Source organism: Sinohyriopsis cumingii, chromosome 19 (assembly GCF_028554795.1).
Source record: "Sinohyriopsis cumingii isolate HCF-2022 chromosome 19, ASM2855479v2, whole genome shotgun sequence".
In the NCBI taxonomy this organism is placed as follows: Eukaryota; Metazoa; Mollusca; class Bivalvia; order Unionida; family Unionidae; genus Sinohyriopsis; species Sinohyriopsis cumingii.
In genome coordinates, this window is record NC_142979.1 from 14,064,055 (window position 1) to 14,086,174 (window position 22,120).

Genomic DNA, 22,120 nt, shown 5'->3' on the forward strand with positions numbered 1-22,120 from the left:
ACTGAGGTTAACATAGGGTGTGGAAAGGCATAAGGATTGATGTATGGAAACAACACATAGATGGTTATGATGCTGAACTTCTGCCAAGGCGGGCTTAATAATTATTCAAAAACCATCAAACCTGGATCTGACTTTTCCTCTTGCCTGGTGCAGGTTCGTTGATTGGCATCTTGATTGTCTCTTCAAAATTTGTTATCACAATGGATCGTAGGGCAGAGTAATCTGTATGAACCTGTTTGTCATCCACAGACCAAAAGCGGTGGAACATTAGATTCTTCTCATACCTAAATTAATCGTAATTTCAGGGATTGTGAGCAAGGGAGCTTTAATATAAATGTGAGCAATAGAACAAATTCAGAATAATTGTGAGCATGGGTAGAACCTTAAAATAATTATGTGCAAGGGTAGAACTTCAAAATAATTATGTGCTAAGGTAGAACTTGCAAATCATTGTGAGCAAGGGTACAACTTCAAAAATAACTGCAAGCAAGGGGACAACTTCAAAATAATGTTTATATGCAAAGAGTACATTAGTGTCAAATGTGTCAAAGACATAGAATGCAGAGCAAAACATTTTGGTAGCTCAGATCTTAAATAATTGTGAAGATTAAACAAAACAATTTAGCACAAGAGACAAGCCCCTTCACACACTCCCCATTCTTTATGTTGAGTACACCTTTTAGTCTTGCTAGAAAGTAAAAACATTTGCCCAAGCTAGATTATAACTTTGACCTTTATCGACATACACTCAAACACAAGGACACACACACACAGATGGTAAAGTTAAGTCATGGTAAACTCAATAATATAATTACTGTCACCATAAAGTGTACTGTGAAGATACTTGCATCAATAGCCACCACCACTACTGCACCAACTGTAAACTGTACTGTGAAGATACTTACATCAAAAGCCACCACCACTACTGCACCAACTGTAAACTGTACTGTGAAGATACTTGTATCAAAAACCACCACCACTACTGCACCAACTGTAAACTGTACTGTGAAGATACTTACATCAAAAGCCACCACCACTACTGCACCAACTGTAAACTGTACTGTGAAGATACTTACATCAAAAGTCACCACCACTACTGCACCAACTGTAAACTGTACTGTGAAGATACTTGCATCAAAAGCCACCACCACTACTGCACCAACTGTAAACTGTACTGTGAAGATACTTACATCAAAAGCCACCACCACTACTGCACCAACTGTAAACTGTACTGTGAAAATACTTGCATCAAGAGCCACCACCACTACTGCACCAACTGTAAACAGTACTGTGAAGATACTTGTATCAAAAACCACCACCACTACTGCACCAACTGTAAAAATACTTGCATCAAAAACCACCACCACTACTGCACCAACTGTAAACTGTACTGTGAAAATACTTGCATCAAGAGCCACCACCACTACTGCACCAACTGTAAATTGTACTGTGAAGATACTTGCATCAAAAGCCACCACCACTACTGCACCAACTGTAAACTGTACTGTGAAGATACTTGCATCAAAAGCCACCACCACTACTGCACCAACTGTAAATTGTACTGTGAAGATACTTGCATCAAAAGCCACCACCACTACTGCACCAACTGTAAATTGTACTGTGAAAATACTTGCATCAAGAGCCACCACCACTACTGCACCAACTGTAAACTGTACTGTGAAAATACTTGCATCAAAAGCCACCACCACTACTGCACCAACTGTAAACTGTACTGTGAAAATACTTGCATCAAGAGCCACCACCACTACTGCACCAACTGTAAACTGTACTGTGAAAATACTTGCATCAAAAGCCACCACCACTACTGCACCAACTGTAAACTGTACTGTGAAAATACTTGCATCAAGAGCCACCACCACTACTGCACCAACTGTAAATTGTACTGTGAAGATACTTGTATCAAAAACCACCACCACTACTACACCAACTGTAAACTGTACTGTGAAGATACTTGCATCAAAAGCCACCACCACTACTGCACCAACTGTAAACTGTACTGTGAAAATTACTTGCATCAAGAGCCACCACCAATACTGCACCAACTGTAAACTGTACTGTGAAAATTACTTATATCAGAAAGTCACTAGTACATGCATGCCAACCCCTGGCAAGGAAAAAGTGTAATCCACATATAACATGATATAAATTCAATAAGCATATGTACAAAATTATTTATTTATCCCTCTGGACTTCTAACAGCAATTACTGCTTTGAGTTTTCGTATATAACACTTTGAGCTTTAAAAAGCAATAGACTCTCATACTGCATTTCAAAACACTTTGTACCAGCTGAGACTATGAATGTTTTGCACACTAGTAGAGTACTAAGTGCTGGGTTACTGAGCCTGGATCTGAATTCAGTTTTATGTTTGTTAACAATACTGAACAATCTCTCACAGTTATGTTTATTCAAAGCATTATCAAGCAAATAAAAAATGTTTTCTCCAGTGGAATCTACTGTTAATTCTGGCAATGAAAGAAGAGCACTCTAACTTTGCCCTTTTCATTGCCAGAGTCTCTTACACAGACTGTGTACAACTTTTTGACACAATCATTACTCCTGTCTGTTGCAATACTAAATGGCCCAAATTTCATGGCTTCTGCAATTTTAAGTAAAGTATCTTCTGCTAAACACCTAACAATATTAGATGATTTTGTTCTTGCACATGAATATTTTCTGCAATTTTGGAATCAGGAAACATCCATTTGAACAAAGGACCAATGTAGTCTTCTACCGCTAAGGGTTGTTCGTTTTCTATTAAGAACTCGGTAGATAACGCTTCTGCATTTATAAAATTCGTATCCACAATTTAGTTCTGCTGTAAAAAAGAAATTACCTTAGAACTAGAGTTAGTAAAACGAGCTAATTCAAGGTTTCTTTGTTTTACCACCATGACCAATATTAAAATACTTTCCATGCAGCCTGCAAGGGGCATGAAGCTGCCCTTGAATGGAACGCTGTATGGTGTAATTCATGAATTTATCTCTGAATCGTTTTTTTTTGTCTTTTCCTAATCCATCTGTGAAATTTTTTGAAAAATATTTTTGCTCTCACATACGTATCGACTAGAGTAAATCTGACTTGACTTTTAGCGCCAAATACCTAAGACTGGTTCTGTACCAGATATAATTAGAACAAAGAATCTGTGCACAAAGAGTAAGTTAGAAAACCAGTCTGTTCTCTCCTAACTAAGCCATACAGCTGCTATAAATAGAAACCGAGGTCACAAGTTAAAAGTAGAAACCAGCATGTTTCTTGGAACAGGGCAACTGCTATAAATAGAACATAACACTGTTAGGAAAGTGCATGCAAGTCTTCGAACAAGCGTACTTTTATGTCGTAGTTACACAGAAGCTGTCTTTTCTAGAATACGGTCTGTGGGATGTTAATCAAAATGAGAAAACAAATTGTTAATTTTTTGGGGAGGGGGATATACCAAAAACGCGTAATCTGAATACAGTTACGCGTAAGACGTAATTTAGTGAAAAAAAAGCGTAACGATTATGCCAAAAGTGTAATGGTTGGCATGTATGCTAGTACTACTGCACCAACTGTAAACTGTACTGTGAAAATTACTGATATCAAGAGCCACCACCATTACTGCACCAACTGTAAACTGTACTGTGAAAATTACTTGTATCAAGAGCCACCACCACTACTGCACCAACTGTAAACTGTACTGTGAAGATACCTGTATCAAGAGACACCACCACTACTGCACCAACTGTAAACTGTACTGTGAAAATTACTTGTATCAGAAAGTCACCAGAACTATTGCATCAACTGTAAACTGTACTGTGAACACATTCACATCAAAAACCACCACCATGTTACTGCATTAGCTGTAAATGGTACTCTGCAAGTTACTGTTATCAAAAGCCACTTATCACAAAGTTGTCACCACACACACATACAGATGCCATTATACACACATACAGTTGTCATTATGATACTCCTAAACCAACTCCTCGCATGCTGTGGTCTCCACCGTGGTCTCATAGAACATATCGTCATGAAAATATGATCACTATATTTTAACTTACCATGAATTCTAATGCTTTAAACTTTCACCTGATGATAGTTTCAAATTTAATACTGATATTATTCTGACCCTAAAATGATATCACAATATCAGCAGTTCTAAATATAGTTACAATAATATCACTATATTGCCATTGTCTGTCCCTCATACATGTGTGTAATTCTACAACACTAAGCCAATGAGAAAGAGAGCTGCACTGACAGCTGTTAGGTATATACCATGGAAATTTCCATATTCTTCCAATGACACATGGTGATTGGCTATTCAAATATAACAGCAGACACAACATCACCTAGGAAGGTCTAGTGGATATGTAGCACAAGCAATTGAAAATTACTGCTGACCACTGGACAAAACTAAAACGTGAGTTGTTTGTACAGGGGTTTATGTTTTCAGAGGGAGTGAACAATGGTCACTAGTACTATATGACATTACAAACTAAAACATGATGTACAATGGTCCCCCTCATGAACACTCCCCCCCCCCTTGTCCAGCAGCCACCCACTCTTTACTGCCAGAATCCCATGGCACCAATGAGTTTGTGTTCAAAAGTACCCCTCAAGAAAGGCCACACCTCTAACATGACCAACAACCAACATATTAGTCCAGAACCAATATTTAATTATGCTAAGGTAAGTAATCCGATTATCTTTCCCTATGTCGGTTTCCAGATGTCCGGTTTTTGTTACTGAAAGAAGAGTTGGCTAAAGTACATGCACCAATCAAGGTATTTATTATATCAATAACGCCGATGTTTGCAAGAAATGGGGTCAGCAATGTTTTGATAGAGCTTTGGGCTTCACACCGCGGATTTTTGTAAAAACAAATTGACAATTACGCTCAGATGTAATTGTCAATTATCAGATAATAGCATGGTCAGATAGGCTAAAAACAGATTTTGCAGATTAAAACATACACACAAAAAAATTCAACTTTGAACAAAACTGGGTACCAGACAAAGACTGAAAAATCATGTGACAGTACATGTATCAATTCCTTTATAACAAGGTTTTCATGTACAAAAGTTTTGTCTACAAAATTAAATTGCATAAATTGACAACAATAGGAAGAGTTCACTTGTAGGGAAGACTCAAATAAATAAGATCGTAAAAGGTAAGGAGAATATTCTCTACCAGTGGGAAAATTGAGTAAATGGAAAGAGAATAATTTTAAATACAAAACAATGTATGAACCAAGATTTAAATAATGGTTTTCAATGTATTTGTAATGCACATGCTAACAATATCCCACCCATAATTCACACCTAAGAATAAGAACTATTAATTTATGTTACCTTGAAATAACTCTGTTTTTAAGACAAGAACATTCTAATAATTAATGCTACTTTTAAATGAAGATATTAACTGCTCCAAGTTATGTGTAGCTTTCCTACTATATACACATATACATACACATCTCATAAATCTAGTCTCCCTCTGGAAAGGCCACCCATCTTATAAAGCCACTTTCCCAGTACAGATGCGGTGGCTGTAAAAGAGAGGGACCCCTGTACATGCAACTTGCCTACACTGCAATTCATGCTTACAGAGGAAATGGAGAAAGGATATGGTCATTAGCACACTAATGATATCACGAACTACAACATGTACAAGCAAGTTGCCTACACAGGGATTCATGCTGGCAGATAGAAGGGGTGGGGTGAGGGTACTAGTACCAAAATGATATTGCATGCAAAAACATTGGTTGCCAGCAAGTTACCGACACAGGAATTCATATTTCCAGAGAGAGTAGTGGTGGGCCACTAGTACTGAAAAAATAAAAGTTGTTTTCTGAGAATTATAGCTGCCCTCAACCTGACATGAATGTATCAGAAGGATGATGTACAATAACATCACTAACATTTACAAATAAACCTGAGAGCATTATTTGTACTCACCACTCAGCAACACTGCTCATCTCAGAATCTGGCTGGTTCCCAACAATGTGGTCAATAAAATTCAAACCAATTACGGGTCTGAAAATAAAACAAAGCATAATCAAAATCTAGTTGACCTGAATAAGTTATTTATTACAAATATTTTCAATCATTTTGTTTGTACCTTCTAATTATTTCAACACCATTCATTACATAGAAATCACAACTATTGTTTAAACTTTCAATTTTGCACAAGAACCTTTTCCAATTAAAATAAGCAGATTTGATTATTTGATGATTGAGCTGAAAGTTTTATAATAATCTGTCTCTGACTCGTACCTATCTGTTCATCAACTTGATATCAAATGTTTGTTAAATATTTTAGACTAGGCAGCGTTGTTGTTCTTGCTTTGGGGTGTAATGTCATTTTTCAGCGTAAGATAAGCTATACACGGCAGCCAAAATAACTGGTAGAAAAAAGGAAAGCCATAGTAAGAACCCATGGGAAGCTATTGGCAGCTGTCTTACATACCTACATTGGCTGAGCCCGAGATTTGAACCCAGGCAGACAAAGGCGAGATGACAAGTGATCAGTAAGGGCGAAATGCTTTAGATCACTCGGTCAACCATGGCCCCACAATACAGAGCCATACAGACATTTATATCATCTAATATTGATGATGATAAGGGATACTTAATTTTTTCTACGGTGATAATCCAAGTGTATTTCTGTACCGGAATTAACTGTGTATTTTTCAGACACGATTTTGGTCTTCCAGAAAAGAGCTGAAAAAATTATAATGGGGGTTTGTGGGTCCTCCCCCAACATGGTGGCATGGGGCAGTGCCCCTGACCATGCTGAAAATGCAGATTACACTCATAAAAACTGCTCCTGGTGCAACTTATGATCATAAAATAAACCAAAATAATCACTTGAAAAACTAATAAACTTACCAAAAATGTTCAACTTGACTTCAATAATTTCACTATTTTTTGTCACATGAATTTGTTCTCCAATCTTATTGATGCTGAAGTTATTTCATGTGCATGTCAGTTCACATTGTAATTAAGTCACATTAATTTGTCAATTTTTGCAGCAAATATATTATACTTCTCTCTTTTCATAACAAATCTGTAAAATAAACACCAAAGTAAATCAACTATATACAAATAATCCCATACATTCACTTGTCTTTTTCTCCAATGGAACACGACCTGTTGATATGCCCGTCAAGCTCTTTTTGCAGCTTTGGCAAAGATTTCTTTAGCCTTCTTTTCTGTCACCACTGACTTTTGGGGCTCAATGTGCAGTTGTTTCTTTTCCTTCTCAATGAGAGTCTTTTTCTTTTCAAACTGATGCAGTACCAGGGTGCCAGCGACATAGGGATGGATCACCACAGCCAGTACCAGGGTGTTAGCTATACAGGGATGGATCACCACAGCCAGTACCAAGGTGTTAGCTATACAGGGATGGGTGACCACAGCCAGTACCAGGGTGTTAGCTATACAGGGATGGGTGACCACAGCCAGTACCAGGGTGTTAGCTATTCAGAGATGGATCACCACAGCCAGTACCAGGGTGTTAGCTATTCAGATATGAGTGACCACAGCCAGTAACAGGGTGTTAGCTATATAGGGATGGATCACCACAGCCAGTACCAGGGTGTTAGCTATACAGGGATGGGTGACCACAGCCAGTACCAGGGTGTTAGCTATACAGGGATGGGTGACCACAGCCAGTACCAGTGTGTTAGCTATTCAGGGATGGGTGACCACAGCCAGTTGTTGTTGTAGGGTTTAATGCCATTTTTCAGCACACGATAGGCTATACATGGCAGCCAGTATTAATGGTGGAGGAAGAACCCGGGAAAACCCCAGAAAGAACCACCGACCCTCGAGAAGCTACTGACAAGCTTTCTCACATACCCACACTGGCCGAATCCGAGACTCGAACCTACGCAGACAGAGGTGAGATGGCAGTGATCCGTAACGGAGAGCGCTTTAGACCACTCAGCCACTCGGGGTCCCCACAGCCAGTACCAGGGTGTTAGCTATACAGGGATGGGTGACCACAGCCAGTATGAGGGTGTTAGCTATACAGGGATGGGTGACCACAGCCAGTACCAGTGTGTTAGTTATTCAGGGATGGGTGACAACAGCCAGTACCAGGGTGTTAGCTATACAGGGATGGGTGACCACAGCCAGTACCAGGGTGTTAGCTATACAGGGATGGGTGACCACAGCTAGTACCAGGGTGTTAGCTATTCAGGGATGGGTGACAACAGCCAGTACCAGGGTGTTAGCTATACAGGGATGGGTGACCACAGTCAGTACCAGTGTGTTAGCTATTCTGGGATGGGTGACCACAGCCAATACCAGGGTGTTAGCTATATAGGGATGGATCACCACAGCCAGTACCAGCGTGTTAGCTATTCAGGGATGGGTGACCACAGCCAGTACCAGGGTGTTAGCTATACAGGGATGGGTGACCACAGCCAGTACCAGGGTGTTAGCTATACATATTGTTATAAATATTCAAATTGCTACCTAAATAGTATAAAAGAAATGCCCAGAGATCGATTTAAGTTTCAATCTACTCCCAAAGTGGTAACTGTGCAGCCAAGAAACTATTTCATTCACAATACGAGTCCAACTACAAACTGCAGAGACCCAGATCTGCCAGTGCATAACGTGCAAACAGATCTGGGTATGTGTAATTTGTCAAGACTAATCAGTAGAACAAACAGCACAAACCCTAATCTGCAGGCACATTATACTACAGCCAATCAGGCTCTTTGCTGTTTTACTCAACCTATAAGTGAGTAAATAAGGTAGTTGAAATACACACACACACATATACTATCATTAAAGCAGTGACAAATGGTTTTCTCCAAAACAACTTTAGCCATGTGACATGGTGATTAAATAGAGGGATACAAGTTTATTCATGGATCAACTTTTGGATGGACAGACATACAGACAGGCAGATTATCAAATGGATATATATTTCTGTTCACTGACCTATCAGGCAGAAATACAATGCACTGTGTGTCAATTGGTGAAAAGTTAAAACTTTAAACTGTTATAAAATATTTACAGTACAATCATAATCTTATAATCATGTACATGATTGTTGAGACTGTTTGAATGAAGTAAGGATACAATGTATTGAGAAAAGTGTAGGAAAGAAGTGAAAACTATATTTAATATGTTTCAATTTATACTGATAACTTATCATATTTTTATAATCGAATGTTAAACATTTTCCATGTTGTTTCAAAAGATATCTTTAATGTTGGCATTTGACTTTGCTATCTAAGAATTAAAGGATTGCCAGGCAAGAGATTTTTCTAAACATTTCCTTGTTGATTTTTAATAGCAAGTTTTCTTCCCAAAATTTCAAGCTGATGGGTTAAATACTGACAATTTTTTGTTAATAAACTGAATATAAAATGTCTCAACCATCTCAAACCAGAAAAATGGAGTCATGTTGGTAAACTTTTAGCCTGACTTTTCTCTGATATCACTGAGGGACAAATTTTAAAAAGCTGAAACTTACAATTTTTATGAAAATGGTGCCTGGCAATAAAAATGTATCTTTCCAAATATTTTCCTTAAGTAATCCCCGCAACCTGTAGGTTACCACATCATCCCATACATAATCCCACTGCAAGGAAAGCAACAATTTCACAACTGTAATGCATCACCAATGCTTCCTTCAAAGATCTCATGGAAAATTTTAATGTGTATGCAACCATATCATGTATCCTGTTCTGCCGGCATGTCACGCACCTCCGAACCAGCCAGGAAATCCTACAGACAGCAAATGGTGTGCTCATCATTTGCTGTAACATTATGTGATGGCAGATCTAGGTCTACAAAAACAGCATACACCATGATTTGCTGTAATATTATGTGATGGCAGATCTAGGTCCACCAAAAGAGCATACACCGTGATTTGCTGTAACGTTATCTGATGGCAGATCTAGGTCCACCAAAAGAGCTAACACCATGATTTGCTATAACATTATGTGATGGCAGATCTAGATCCACCAAAAGAGCATACACCGTGATTTGCTGTAACATTATCTGATGGCAGATCTAGGTCTGCTAAAACAACATACACCCTGATTTGCTGTAACATTATGTGATGGCAGCTCTAGGTCTGCCAAAACAACATACACCCTGATTTGCTGTAACATTATGTGATGGCAGATCTAGGTCTACCAAAACAACATACACCCTGATTTGCTGTAACATTATGTGATGGCAGATCTAGGTCTACAAAAACAACATACACTCTGATTTGCTGTAACATTACGTGATGGCAGATCTAGGTCTGCCAAAACAACATACACCCTGATTTGCTGTAACATTATGTGATGGCAGATCTAGGTCTACAAAAACAACATACACTCTGATTTGCTGTAACATTATGTGATGGCAGATCTAGGTCTACCAAAAGAGAAAACACCCTGATTTGCTGCAACATTATGTAATGGCAGATCTAGGTCTACCAATAATTATATATCTGGATAATGCAAGCACATTATATAATGGCAGATGAAGGTCTACCAAACAGCATAATCCATGCTGGAACAATATATGATGACATAGTTAGGTTTATCAAAGTGTACATCATGCTGGTACATTATGAGAAGGCACATCTAGGTCCACCAAACAGTACAAACCATGATTTTCTAGTGTAGTATGTGAAGGTAGGAAATACGATAAGCAACAGAAGCTGTTTTGAACTTACAGTTGTTTGAGGAGAGGATCTTGATATGTGGGCTTCTTGTATCCAGGAAGGTAGAAACCCTTGTAATCTTTCCTGTCAATAAGTGTGTGTGTGGTATCTCCATATGTCTGGACAATGGTAAATCGGACTTTGCCATTCTCATCTGACTCTTCCCATGGCTTCTTCACAACTATTGCCCCTCGCTCCTGTGCCCTCTGACATAAAAAGGGGTTGAAGTGGTTTAAACTGGATTTCCCTGAAGTTCTCTTATTTTTTTTACATAAACGTAACAACCAACTGAAAATCAAAGGATCTCTGAAGATATCTTAAATTAAACCTTTAAAGAAATATTTTATATCACAAAAACAGTTTTAAATTACTCCATCATTATTTACTCTTGAAAATTTAAAGCCATATCTAATCAAATATGTGAACATAGTAATAGTTCTAGCCTATGTGTGCCATGTGTACTCTTCTTGCACAAAGAAAACAAGGATTTAAAACAAAAATAAACAGGTATGTGATAAATAACAAAGGTATGAGAATAATCAGCATTGTGACAAATAACAATGATATGAGAATAAAAAGGTACATGATAAATAATAAAAGGTATTATGTGATAATCAACAAAAGTTATGAAAATAAACAGGTATGTGATAAATAACAAAGGTATGAGAATAAACAGGTATGTGATAAATAACAATGATATGAGAATAAAAAGGTACATGATAAATAATAAAAGGTATTATGTGATAATCAACAAAAGGTATGAAAATTAACAGGTATGTGATAAATAACAAAGGTATGAGAATAAACAGGTATGTGATAAATAATAATGGTACAAGAATAAATAGACATGTAATAAATAACAAGGTATAAAAACAAATAGGTTTGTGATAAATAACAAGGGTATGAGAATAATCAGGTATGTAATAAATAACAAGGTGTAAAAACAAACAGGTGTGTGATAAATAACAAGGGTATGAGAATAATCAGGTATGTAATAAATAACAAAGGTATGGGAATAAACATGTATGTGATAAATAACAAAAGGTATGAGAATAAACAGGTATGTGATAAACAATACTGGTAGGAGATATAATGAGGATGATGCTCATTCCAAATAAATTCATTAATAAAGTCAAATAATTTTTATTTTGCAAGTCAAGCCATGCAACAGATTTAAATTATTTTACGAGTTTCATCAATTTTATTTGAAATGTACAACAATGTAAGTATCAATTTATCGCATGGTGAAAAACTGATTTCATTCAACCAAACAGTGTTGTGAAATTCATTCAAATGCCTGCGTCATTATGCCTTTCTATTCCAATGACATAATTATGTCATCTGTTATGTCACAAGGCATGTTACATATATGAAAATTATGATATTGGTATATTAACACAAATAACAGTAATCATGTGGTAAATAAAAAGAAAACTACAACTAGCCTGAATCTGAAAGACTTGTACAAACAGCATAACAACTAGCCTGAATCTGAAAGACTAACAGTATATAAAAACTTAAACCTTGAATATTGAATCCAGATCTTCAACTTCAAATGCAATATCTTTCGCACCATCGCCATGCTTGATCAAATGATCTGCCATCTCTGAAAGAGTATAAATCACATATCAGCCAAACTAAACTGTGCAAAATATTCCATACCCTTAAAGCTGTTTAGAAAACACCTCTCTTATTTGCATCATATTTTCACACAGTTTCATTATTGAGCTTGGACATAATTTTACTACATGAAAAATCACCTGCTTTTCAAACAATACAGAGTAGATCCGTTCAATAAAATTTCAATTAAATGAGAAATGTTAATTATTATGAAACAAATTGTAATAACTTCAGGTCCCCTATTTACAAAGCCACTCACTAAGTCAGGGTCTTCAGGCAATAGACTGGTTTACTTGGCCATCATAATCTTAAATAAGTTTTAAGTTTTAAGAAAGATTCAGATAGCCACTGAAGCAGACTGCTATACAAGTAAGATCACTGTGACCTTGCAAAAAAACTTTGACTTTATCGCGCTTCTCAAATTTCACAACACAGCATTGTCCCATATATTTTGGACTTAATGATCGACTAAGGTGAGAGAGCATCTCAAAAGTTACACTCAAAATGTACATCTAAAAAATCAAAGGCAAAGTCATTTTAGTTTTCCTAACAGAAGTAGGTGAAGTTTTCATTTTTAAATGACTTAGTCACCCATTTCACCTGGTAGGTATGTTGTTAAAAAAACAAGCAAGAAACCAAACAGGGTATGTGATGGTTTTAAACCAAACAGGGTATGTTATGGTTTGAAAACCAAACAGGGTATGTTATGGTTTGAAAACACAACAACTGAGGTTCACATCAGCCTAGAATTAAAATAAAAGGAAATTAAACAATTAGCACCCAAAATTCTAAATAAACCAATTAAAAGGCATCCATGTCCGTACTTGTGTTGTCTAAAGAAAATTGTTGTAATGAGGAAACACAGTATTACTGGTGATGCAAAAAACAAACCTTTTGGCTCAAACGGTTCTATCATGCTCTGGAACTCAAACAAAATCTAAAATATAAAAATTTAAGTGTCAGAAACATAAAATATAACTATTTAAGTGTCAGAAACATAAAATATAAATATTTAAGTGTAAGAAACATAATTTTTCAATTATCAACATTTTAATATCGTTATTCTTAAGATCTGTTAAGAAAGGGACATACCTAAGTAATTACATTGGTTTCATCTTTGGTTCATAGTATTAGACTGGATATACCATATATCCCAAATGTCCAATATCAGACACGTCTGTTATAAGAAGTGTATGCTTGTTTCATATTTCTGATTTAAAACACATGTTGTCAGTGAGCATTAAAATTTGATGACAATAAAACTGATGAAATCATTAAGCTAAAAAATAAACAGTAAAATTACTAAGTTAAAACAATCTAATGATGGTAAGACTTGTTCAAGTCTTACCATCAGATTCAACCCCATGTTCATTCTACATTTGTGAATTATAAAAATTAAATACATGCCATTCAGTATGTTGCAACTTACTGTCTCTATATAATAAAACATACCTTGTTCTGTTTGATGACGTGGGCAGCAACCTTACGACTTCCAGTCTCAAGTCCCTTGTAGGCAAATGGCTCAAATCCCAGGCGAGCACAGTAATGGGCTGCTGACTACAAATAACCAACCAGAACAAACATCAGCCAAAATTCTGCAGAAACTATCCATGCCTAAAAAGGTAATATACAGTGCATCAAACTATACAAAGGACAGTACATTATCCCACTGCTCTGGTGGCCCAGTGGTTACAGTGTCCACCTTGGATGCGGAAGGTCGTGGATTCTCCCAGGCTGAGTCATATCAAAGACTTACAAAAATGGTACATACAGCTGCCTCGCTTGGCGCTCAGCATTAAGAGGTTAGTGTTAGGACTGGTTGGCCTGGTGTCAGGATAATGTGACTGGGTGGGACATCATGCTACATGTCTGTGACATGATGCCCCAGTGCTAGGCATCACAATAAACTGCCACACTGCAGACATCATACTGAAATGACTGAAAAATTGTTAAAGCTGCATTAAAAATCCAAATCACACATACACATTACCTTACCCAAATATCAAAAACACTGGAGCTCAGGAGTGAGTTTTCACTCAAAGCCTCATACGGTTCCAGTGCCTACTGCATGCAAACTGCTGTATGTTCACCAATCATCTGGTAACAGCCTATGTTATACGTAATTTGATCCCACAATTTTTTAAAATTCTACATAGTTTTTACAAGTATCATTTTAAAAGTGATATATTTCATTCAGTTTTAATATTGTGTACTCTCAAAGAAAAGTTAATAAGTTTTGGGGAAAATTAAAGTTTTTTTCAACAAAATTCAAGGATTTTCAAGGATATCAACCTTTTCAAAATTCAAGTTGTCAAAACCCCCCCCAAATTCCAAAGGTTTTCAAGGTTGTATGCTTGAAGATGAACATCATGTATAATAATTTTACCTACAATTGTGTCTGAAAAACTGAGCTCAATGCAAACACCTTACAGCAATGGAAAATGAAAAGTGGGTCATTGTGATCTGCTTTTGCCTTGAGAATAGTATCCTCCAAGATGAGCACACATTCATCAAATTTCGTGACTAAACTGAATCAGATCATACATAATAAATGCAGAATCTCAAAATGGATGTTGAAGTCATCAGAAAAGTGATCCCTAAGGCTATGCATCACATAAGCTTAACGGGTTTGACAGAAGCTTCAGATTACGCATCAGAAAAAATATCATGATAATAGCAATCATCATAACAGTAATCATCCACTCACCTGCTTTGCATTGCCGACCCAGAATGTGACATGGTGGAAGGAAACAAATCTTCCAGATTCTGGCTGCAAAAAAAAAAGTTTAAAATAACAGAACTTTTTTTGTAAGCCTTGCAAATGATTACAAACCACACAGATCTACATACTTTTTCAATTACTATTTACACTAAATTTTTCTGCAATATATATTCAGTTTTTAAACTAAAGAGAAATTGTTGAAAATGGAAATTCATATATAGTTATAACTATCCACCAGACTGAGTGAAAAGTGCTATCCCAGGACCCTACAATCCTACAGGTGGAATCAAAATATAAATTAAAATTAAAAATGGAAAAAAATATACAGCATAAAAAAAAATTAAAAATTAAAATGTCTTCAACTGAGATTTTAACCTGGTCTGTGGATTACAGCACCCATAGCCTTAAATGTATACACCAACCCCCATACCTTCTTGATTAAGTGCACATTGTCATGGATACAGGACTTTTTTGCATAAAACTCTTGCATGGCATCCCAGTAATTAACTCAAATCTAAGTACAACTGGTCATCATGACTGGTTATAAAGACCTACTAATGTTTCATACCTTAAATATTATATATATAGAGAGAGAGAGAGAGGACTCTGCCCAGTCCACGTCTGCATACAAATGACCACATGACCAATGACCATCTGTGCGATGGCCTAATGGTACTGACAACCAAGTTTAGTTTTAGCCTGCACTTTACTAGTGTCCAATTTTGACACATCAAGTACTCTTTGTATTTTTTAATTTTTTTAAAAACTTTTCTAACTTGTATTTGGTTCCAAACTGAGGTCTAACCAAGGCTTTGTAAGTTATTTAACACTATGTCTTTATCTTTGGTTCTGATGTTTCATCTGAGAAAACCAAGACTTCCTGTGCACTTGTTATTATAGTTCAAGTCATGGCTGATCTACATGGTACACAACCTCTAACGAGCTTTTTTAAAAAAAAATTTAAAAAACCCAACAATAACAACATTAAATCAAGCACAAAAACATTCAAATAAAATAATGAAATTAAATCAGGCAAGAAAAACCAACAACCAGATACAACAAGAAAAAACATACAGCACGTAACTTACAAATAAAAGCGGACAGATTTTAAAAAGGCAGTAATTTTAAGTGACTGTAGTTCTTTGATATTTTAAAAGCTGCATGTCATGACCTGAAGAATGAAAACACTACTGTATGAATTATCTATGTCAAAATGTTTATGGCATATATAAATTAACAAGAGTTTAAATCCAATTCGCCAATTTCAAGTGTATTATGTTTATAATGAACCTGTTTACTCCAAACAGGCAAGATAACACATAATATAACTATAATCACAAAATAAATTCAATTTTTTTTTCTTAAGCATGGTAAAGCATTTTATTTTTAAATACTGAAAGATAAAGATGGTGCCTCTTTTTTTTAACTGTGAATAACCAGACTGATTAATGGGAACATTATTATTGATTGATTGATTGATTGTGGTTTTAAGGCACTCTAGCACTGTAAAATACCAGAAAAAGGTTTTTTGATAAATGATTACCGGTACTGGTAATGAAACGAGACTTATTATCAATCAGTGACAAAAAGACAAACACAAAATGATGAGATGGTGAAGGTCAATGTGATGGCGTGTGTAGAGGGTGATTACACAGAAAAATGGTGTGTTTCAAGGATAATTACACAATAAAATCTTTTGTGTAAGGAGTAATTACACAATTAAATGGTGTGTATAAAGGGTATTAACACAATAAGAGATAATTTAGAATGATTGACATTCCTAATGTTGGTTAAAAATATTCCAAGGAAATAGGTTGCACACAAGCCATGTTAGAATAAATGTTAATAAATTTCCTTCATAAAATTTACATTTAGGTACCACTACCAGATCAATGAGTACAATTTTATCCATTTGTACATCATTTTCATTTATAAGGTTATATAATTTTGTCCATTTGTACATCGTTTTCATTTATAAGGTTATACAATTTTGCTAGTCTTGCTAGAAATAGTAAGAATTTGGCAATGGTATGGGCAAAAATTAAAACTATAGTTGGATGAAAAAGATATTGTCTTGATGGGAAGAAAAACTCAAAATACCTTTTGCCAAATAAAAATGCTAAGAGTCATTGGCTGAACATTTTATCTGTTTTACATTTAATCTTCAAATAATACCAGGATATTATGAACTGCAACTGCAGTATGTTAAAACACTGTACAGCTTAAGCTATATCTCACAACAAAAAAGGTTAAAAGAAAATGCAATTATTTCACTTGTGCACATTTTGCAATATTTAACTTGAAACAATATGCCATTTATGTACATTAATCATATTATTCTGAAATCCATTGATTTTCCAGACAAATTATAAAATAGTAAAAATGTTGGTTTCACCTTAGTTCATCCACAAACCTTGCTATGTACTGTATATGCCTTGTGGCTCTAGTTAAAAAATTATTTTTTCTTATTACAGCTCATTATAGTATGCTCCGTGCCTTACCAAACATGAGTCAAATTTAACTTGCACATTTTATACACAATTTTAAATTCATAACACACACACACACACACAAGGGATATATGCTGTATCATTTATATACCACAAGTTGCATAACTGTTTTTAATATTTCATTAAAAGGAAGAGAGACAGTGATGTAGTGGTGAGGGTTGGGGAGACATATCATGACGGCATTTATTTACAGCCCATTCCTAAGTTTATTGTTAGATTACTCTGCCGCTTTACCAACTGAGTGTGAAAAGCTGGGGGGATGGGGGAATGAAGTGAGGGGGACAGGTAGTGCAGCGTTCTGATATTTTAATAGTAAATATTAATCTGTTTTCAGACCCGTAATAACAGGAAGTTTTAATAGAAAGAAAAAACAGAAATAATGCCAAACAAAGTGTTAATAGAGTACAGTATCGGTCATCTTCCTAACAAAACAATGTACTGTATAGTCTTGATGGGCTAATGCAACTTTGAATCATGCAAACACCGTATTAAAATCCCACTGAACACCTAACTGCTACAAAGTTCCAGTTTCTTGTAAGTTACTTGTTGCAAGTTCAGTTTTGTTTTTCCCTCTCCCTCTCTCCACATACTTCATTTTGGATTTACCAGGTAGCCTGAATTTTAAACATGCATCTGTAAAACCTCCTTCATGGATGGTTCAAACTATGGTATAATGCTTATTCCAAGGCATAATGTGCCAATAAAATTTAGTTTAGCAATTATTGATGTCATGTCTGAAGAACCCAGATGTGTAAACAGTTGACTACCTGAAAAACAGATATCACAAGAAGAACGGTTAAATAAAAAATTGTATACTTCACAGAGCACATTTCATATGTGGGACTTTCAACTAATATGCAGGAGATCTAGCACATCACTGTTCGCCAAGTGTGTGAATTTTGTAATTCATACAAAGTTTGCACGATTCATGCAATCTTACGCCCTAACAGCATCTCTGTTTAAGTACTTTATATATCATTAATGACATTTGTGCAATTTTCTGTTGCTTTTGCTGACCCTTCTGGTGGCCCAGTTGTTAGAGCATCTGCCTCAGATGCAGGATGTCACAGGTTCAAACCCTGGCCCAGTCATACCAATGATTTATAAAAATGGTACCAACAGCTGCCTTGTCTGGTGCTCAACATTAAGAGGCTATTGTTAGGACTGGTTGGCCTGGTGTCAGGTGCCCCAGTGGTAGACATCACTATAAACTGCAACATGCAGGGTTCAAAACAAACATTTTTAAGTAGGAAGCCCACAGGACTTCCTGCTTTTGAAAACTGGTGGTCCTTCTGACTGATAGAAGGTAATTATCATTTATGGTTATACTGACTGAAAAATGTGTTGTTGTTGGGTTTAACGCCACTTTTCAGCACAAGATAGTCTGTACATTGTGACCATTATAAATGGTGGAGGAATAACCTAGGAAAACCCTGGAAAGAACCACCAAGCCACGAGAAGCTAATGACAAACTTTCTCACATACCCACATTGGCCGAACCTGAGATTCAAACTCACACAGAAAGAGATGAGATAGCAGTGATCTGTAACAGTCAACGCTTTAGACCACTTGGCCACTTGCCCCCCCCCCCAATGAGTAATCTATACAATAAAATAAAATAAAACAAGAAAAAAAGGTTGTTATTTTATTACAGTTTACATTAAATTTATCAACAGTTTATATGCTTTGTTCTGTAATGCGGACAATTCTTGTGTGTGTTATTTACTATCATCAACATCACTGATGCACCATCTATTCCCATTTAAACAATCTTTTTCATCCATTCATTCCCAGATAATTCTGACAAAAGGCTCACTATAGCATGACTGATGGTTTCACTGTCTACCTACATTTTCTGTACCAACAAAGTGAGTTTAAACCTAAGAAGAAATACTAAATTACTGAATTAACAATGTTAAATAAACTAGAATAGATCTAAAATTAAATTGGTAGTTTAAAAGTTTACATTATAAATGGAATGGATCTCAAATTAGATTTCTGGCTTAATAGTTTTAATTTCTGGTTTAATAGTTTAAATTCAATAGTATAAAATGAAAGTTAATAACATTTACCTTGCACTCAAAAGAACGCAAACAATGTCTGCCTCTTTGTTAGACATATCAGTGGAACCACCACTAATAACTGACAAAAACTGACTGGAGGAAATGATTATTACCATGTCAACCCAACCCCCCGAGAGATATAAGCGTAATTATTGATACTGATATTATATGTGGCAAAAAAAGCGTAATTTGGGCAAAAAAATTACATGCCAGAACACATGCATATATAAAAATGACACATTTTTACCTGCTTCTACAGCTGGTACAAATTCTTGTCACAAAGGGCAAACTCCATATGGATTAGAACCAGAATACAAAAACAAAATATAGTGAAAAATTATTTATATTTAGCACTCACTTCAACCAGTTTACATGTGTAACTTTTGCTGAATGGTCATGAACTGGAATTCTGCAATGATCACAGTCAGGTGCTCAGAGTGCTGTATTACATTACTCTCATATTCTTCTTTTAAAGTTTGTAAAGCAGTTTTGATTTGTCACTTTTTCTGATTTCACATTATTAGAAGTTTTAAAAGATCCATCTGCTCTAACATCTCCATCATAAAACATCCAAAACTCACACTGTAAAGCATTTTACTTAACATCTGGCAAAATGAGTCATATACAGTTGCTATAAAAAGCAAATAAGAAAAATACTCTTTTGCTATTCTTACGAGCAGTTACTTTTTTTAAAAAGAATATTCTCAAATTTATGAGTGGAATTAAAGAGATAACAATAAACTGACAAAATGTATTGCTTTATATTTATTTTATTTTTTAAATGTTGCAAATAGGCGTTAATCTATATACAGTCTCATGGAAAACGTAATTGGTGAAAAAAAGCGTAATGATGGCTTGAATAGCAATAATTGTCTGTTAATTAATCACACTAATAATATCCAAGAGTATATCACTGTTTGAATTTCTCTATAAATCCAAGTCTCTATTTCCAACAATATTATTTTTGATGTCCCTGAATAAGGCCAAGATAATAATCCCAATATTTATTCTTCAGTCAGGAAAAGGTTACAAATGTTGTTTACAAAACTGACATGGATTTTGGACAAGGTCAACTACAAAAATACAATTTTACATAACCTACAGGACATCGAGAAATAACGTAAAAAACAACAAACAAACAACACAAGTTAAATATACATAAATATTAATATATTTTAATTCATTTCGTTCAAGAAATATACTTCAACTTATTCCGATTTCGGCAATTACCGGTTTCAATCGCATTCCAGCCAACTGAAACGAAGGTCAAAGGAACTTGAAAACACACTCATTAGCGCGTGTGAAATTTTAATTTGTGAGAAAAAAGACATCAGTGTAAGTAAAATCGATCTAAACAACACGACTTGAATTTGTATTTTAAAAAAGTGTCAATATGGGCTGCTAAGTGTGCGATATTCCTGAAAATTCTACTTCTTCTGATGTTACTCTACCTCGGAACATGCTACGCAGCGCCGTTATTTAAGCAGCAAGACGGCGACCCCCAAAATATAAATATTAACGTCGATATCTTAACATTGTAGGATTAATGTATATGTAACGGGAAAAAACTGCAAATAAATCTCAAGGGAGACAACCGAAGATAAGCCAAATATGAAGGATGATCACTCCGTAATAAACAAATCGACTCCTACACGGGTCAAGACTGCATCGAAGAAATTTAAGTCTGCTATTTATAACAAAAACTTGCGATGTTAATGGCACTTTTATTTATCAATCAACAGCACTACCTACCCACCCAAAAACTCGCAAAATTAAACGGTCAGTCCCAACTCAGTTGACAACTGTAATTCTTATTCAAGGCCGAAGTATCCTACAACCTTCATAGTACTTACTTTGATACTGATAAAATATATCTTTGTGATAACATATAGGTAAATCCACTCCGCCTTGACTTATTTTCAGGACAAATATGGGTTATGTTTCTGCCTGAAACTATTGATAAAATAGGAAAATTTCGGCAATCGATCCAAGTTCAAGCATACACAGTGATCCTAAGTCAAGGGCACGGACTATGACAGTGAATGAATCAAACTTACGTTACCTTCGGGCCTTTGTCAGTATAACTTGTCTGAAAGAAAAGACAGATAATTCATTAAAAGCATTAATGAAGTTTGATAATTCGTATAAAATGTTAATTTCAGTCACACTTTTGAATGAACAACCACATACCATTTCCACGTTCTGTTGTCACTTGTCCAACTGCCTATGTGCTGTACAACTGCTAATATAATTGGCTAATTTCTCGAGGACTATATCCAATCAATATGAAGAATCAAACCGCACCTCCATGTCCCACGAACGTATCTAATCCACGAACGACAATTTCGGAGCCCTAAAATTTTAATTGACTCCAAATCATGATTAAAATTATTCTAGGATTTTGAATAACATTTTTCATCATGCAAGTAGCATGTATCACTCGAAATAAGAGGTAAAGTAAATAACAGTGGGATAGAACTGGCTTCCAATTGTAGTCTACGTCAGTGTGGTCATCGAGG

The 22,120-nt window shown here is 35.7% G+C and overlaps 1 protein-coding gene across 1 annotated transcript in view; it reads right to left on the reverse strand.

Moving 5' to 3' along the window:
* Positions 1-21,843, reverse strand: part of LOC149775159 (4-hydroxyphenylpyruvate dioxygenase-like) — a 30,649-nt gene extending 8,806 nt beyond the window's left edge. The window contains exons 1-9 of the mRNA XM_089944056.1: positions 21,792-21,843; positions 21,664-21,690; positions 15,014-15,076; positions 13,759-13,863; positions 13,198-13,243; positions 12,210-12,292; positions 10,699-10,892; positions 5,961-6,038; positions 122-284 (exon numbers count right to left, since the gene is read on the reverse strand). Of these exons, the coding sequence (XP_089800182.1) occupies positions 122-284; positions 5,961-6,038; positions 10,699-10,892; positions 12,210-12,292; positions 13,198-13,243; positions 13,759-13,863; positions 15,014-15,076; positions 21,664-21,690; positions 21,792-21,794 (762 nt within the window). The 5' untranslated portion in view covers positions 21,795-21,843. The remainder of the gene's footprint in view (positions 1-121; positions 285-5,960; positions 6,039-10,698; positions 10,893-12,209; positions 12,293-13,197; positions 13,244-13,758; positions 13,864-15,013; positions 15,077-21,663; positions 21,691-21,791) is intronic.
* Positions 21,844-22,120: the final 277 nt, after the last annotated feature.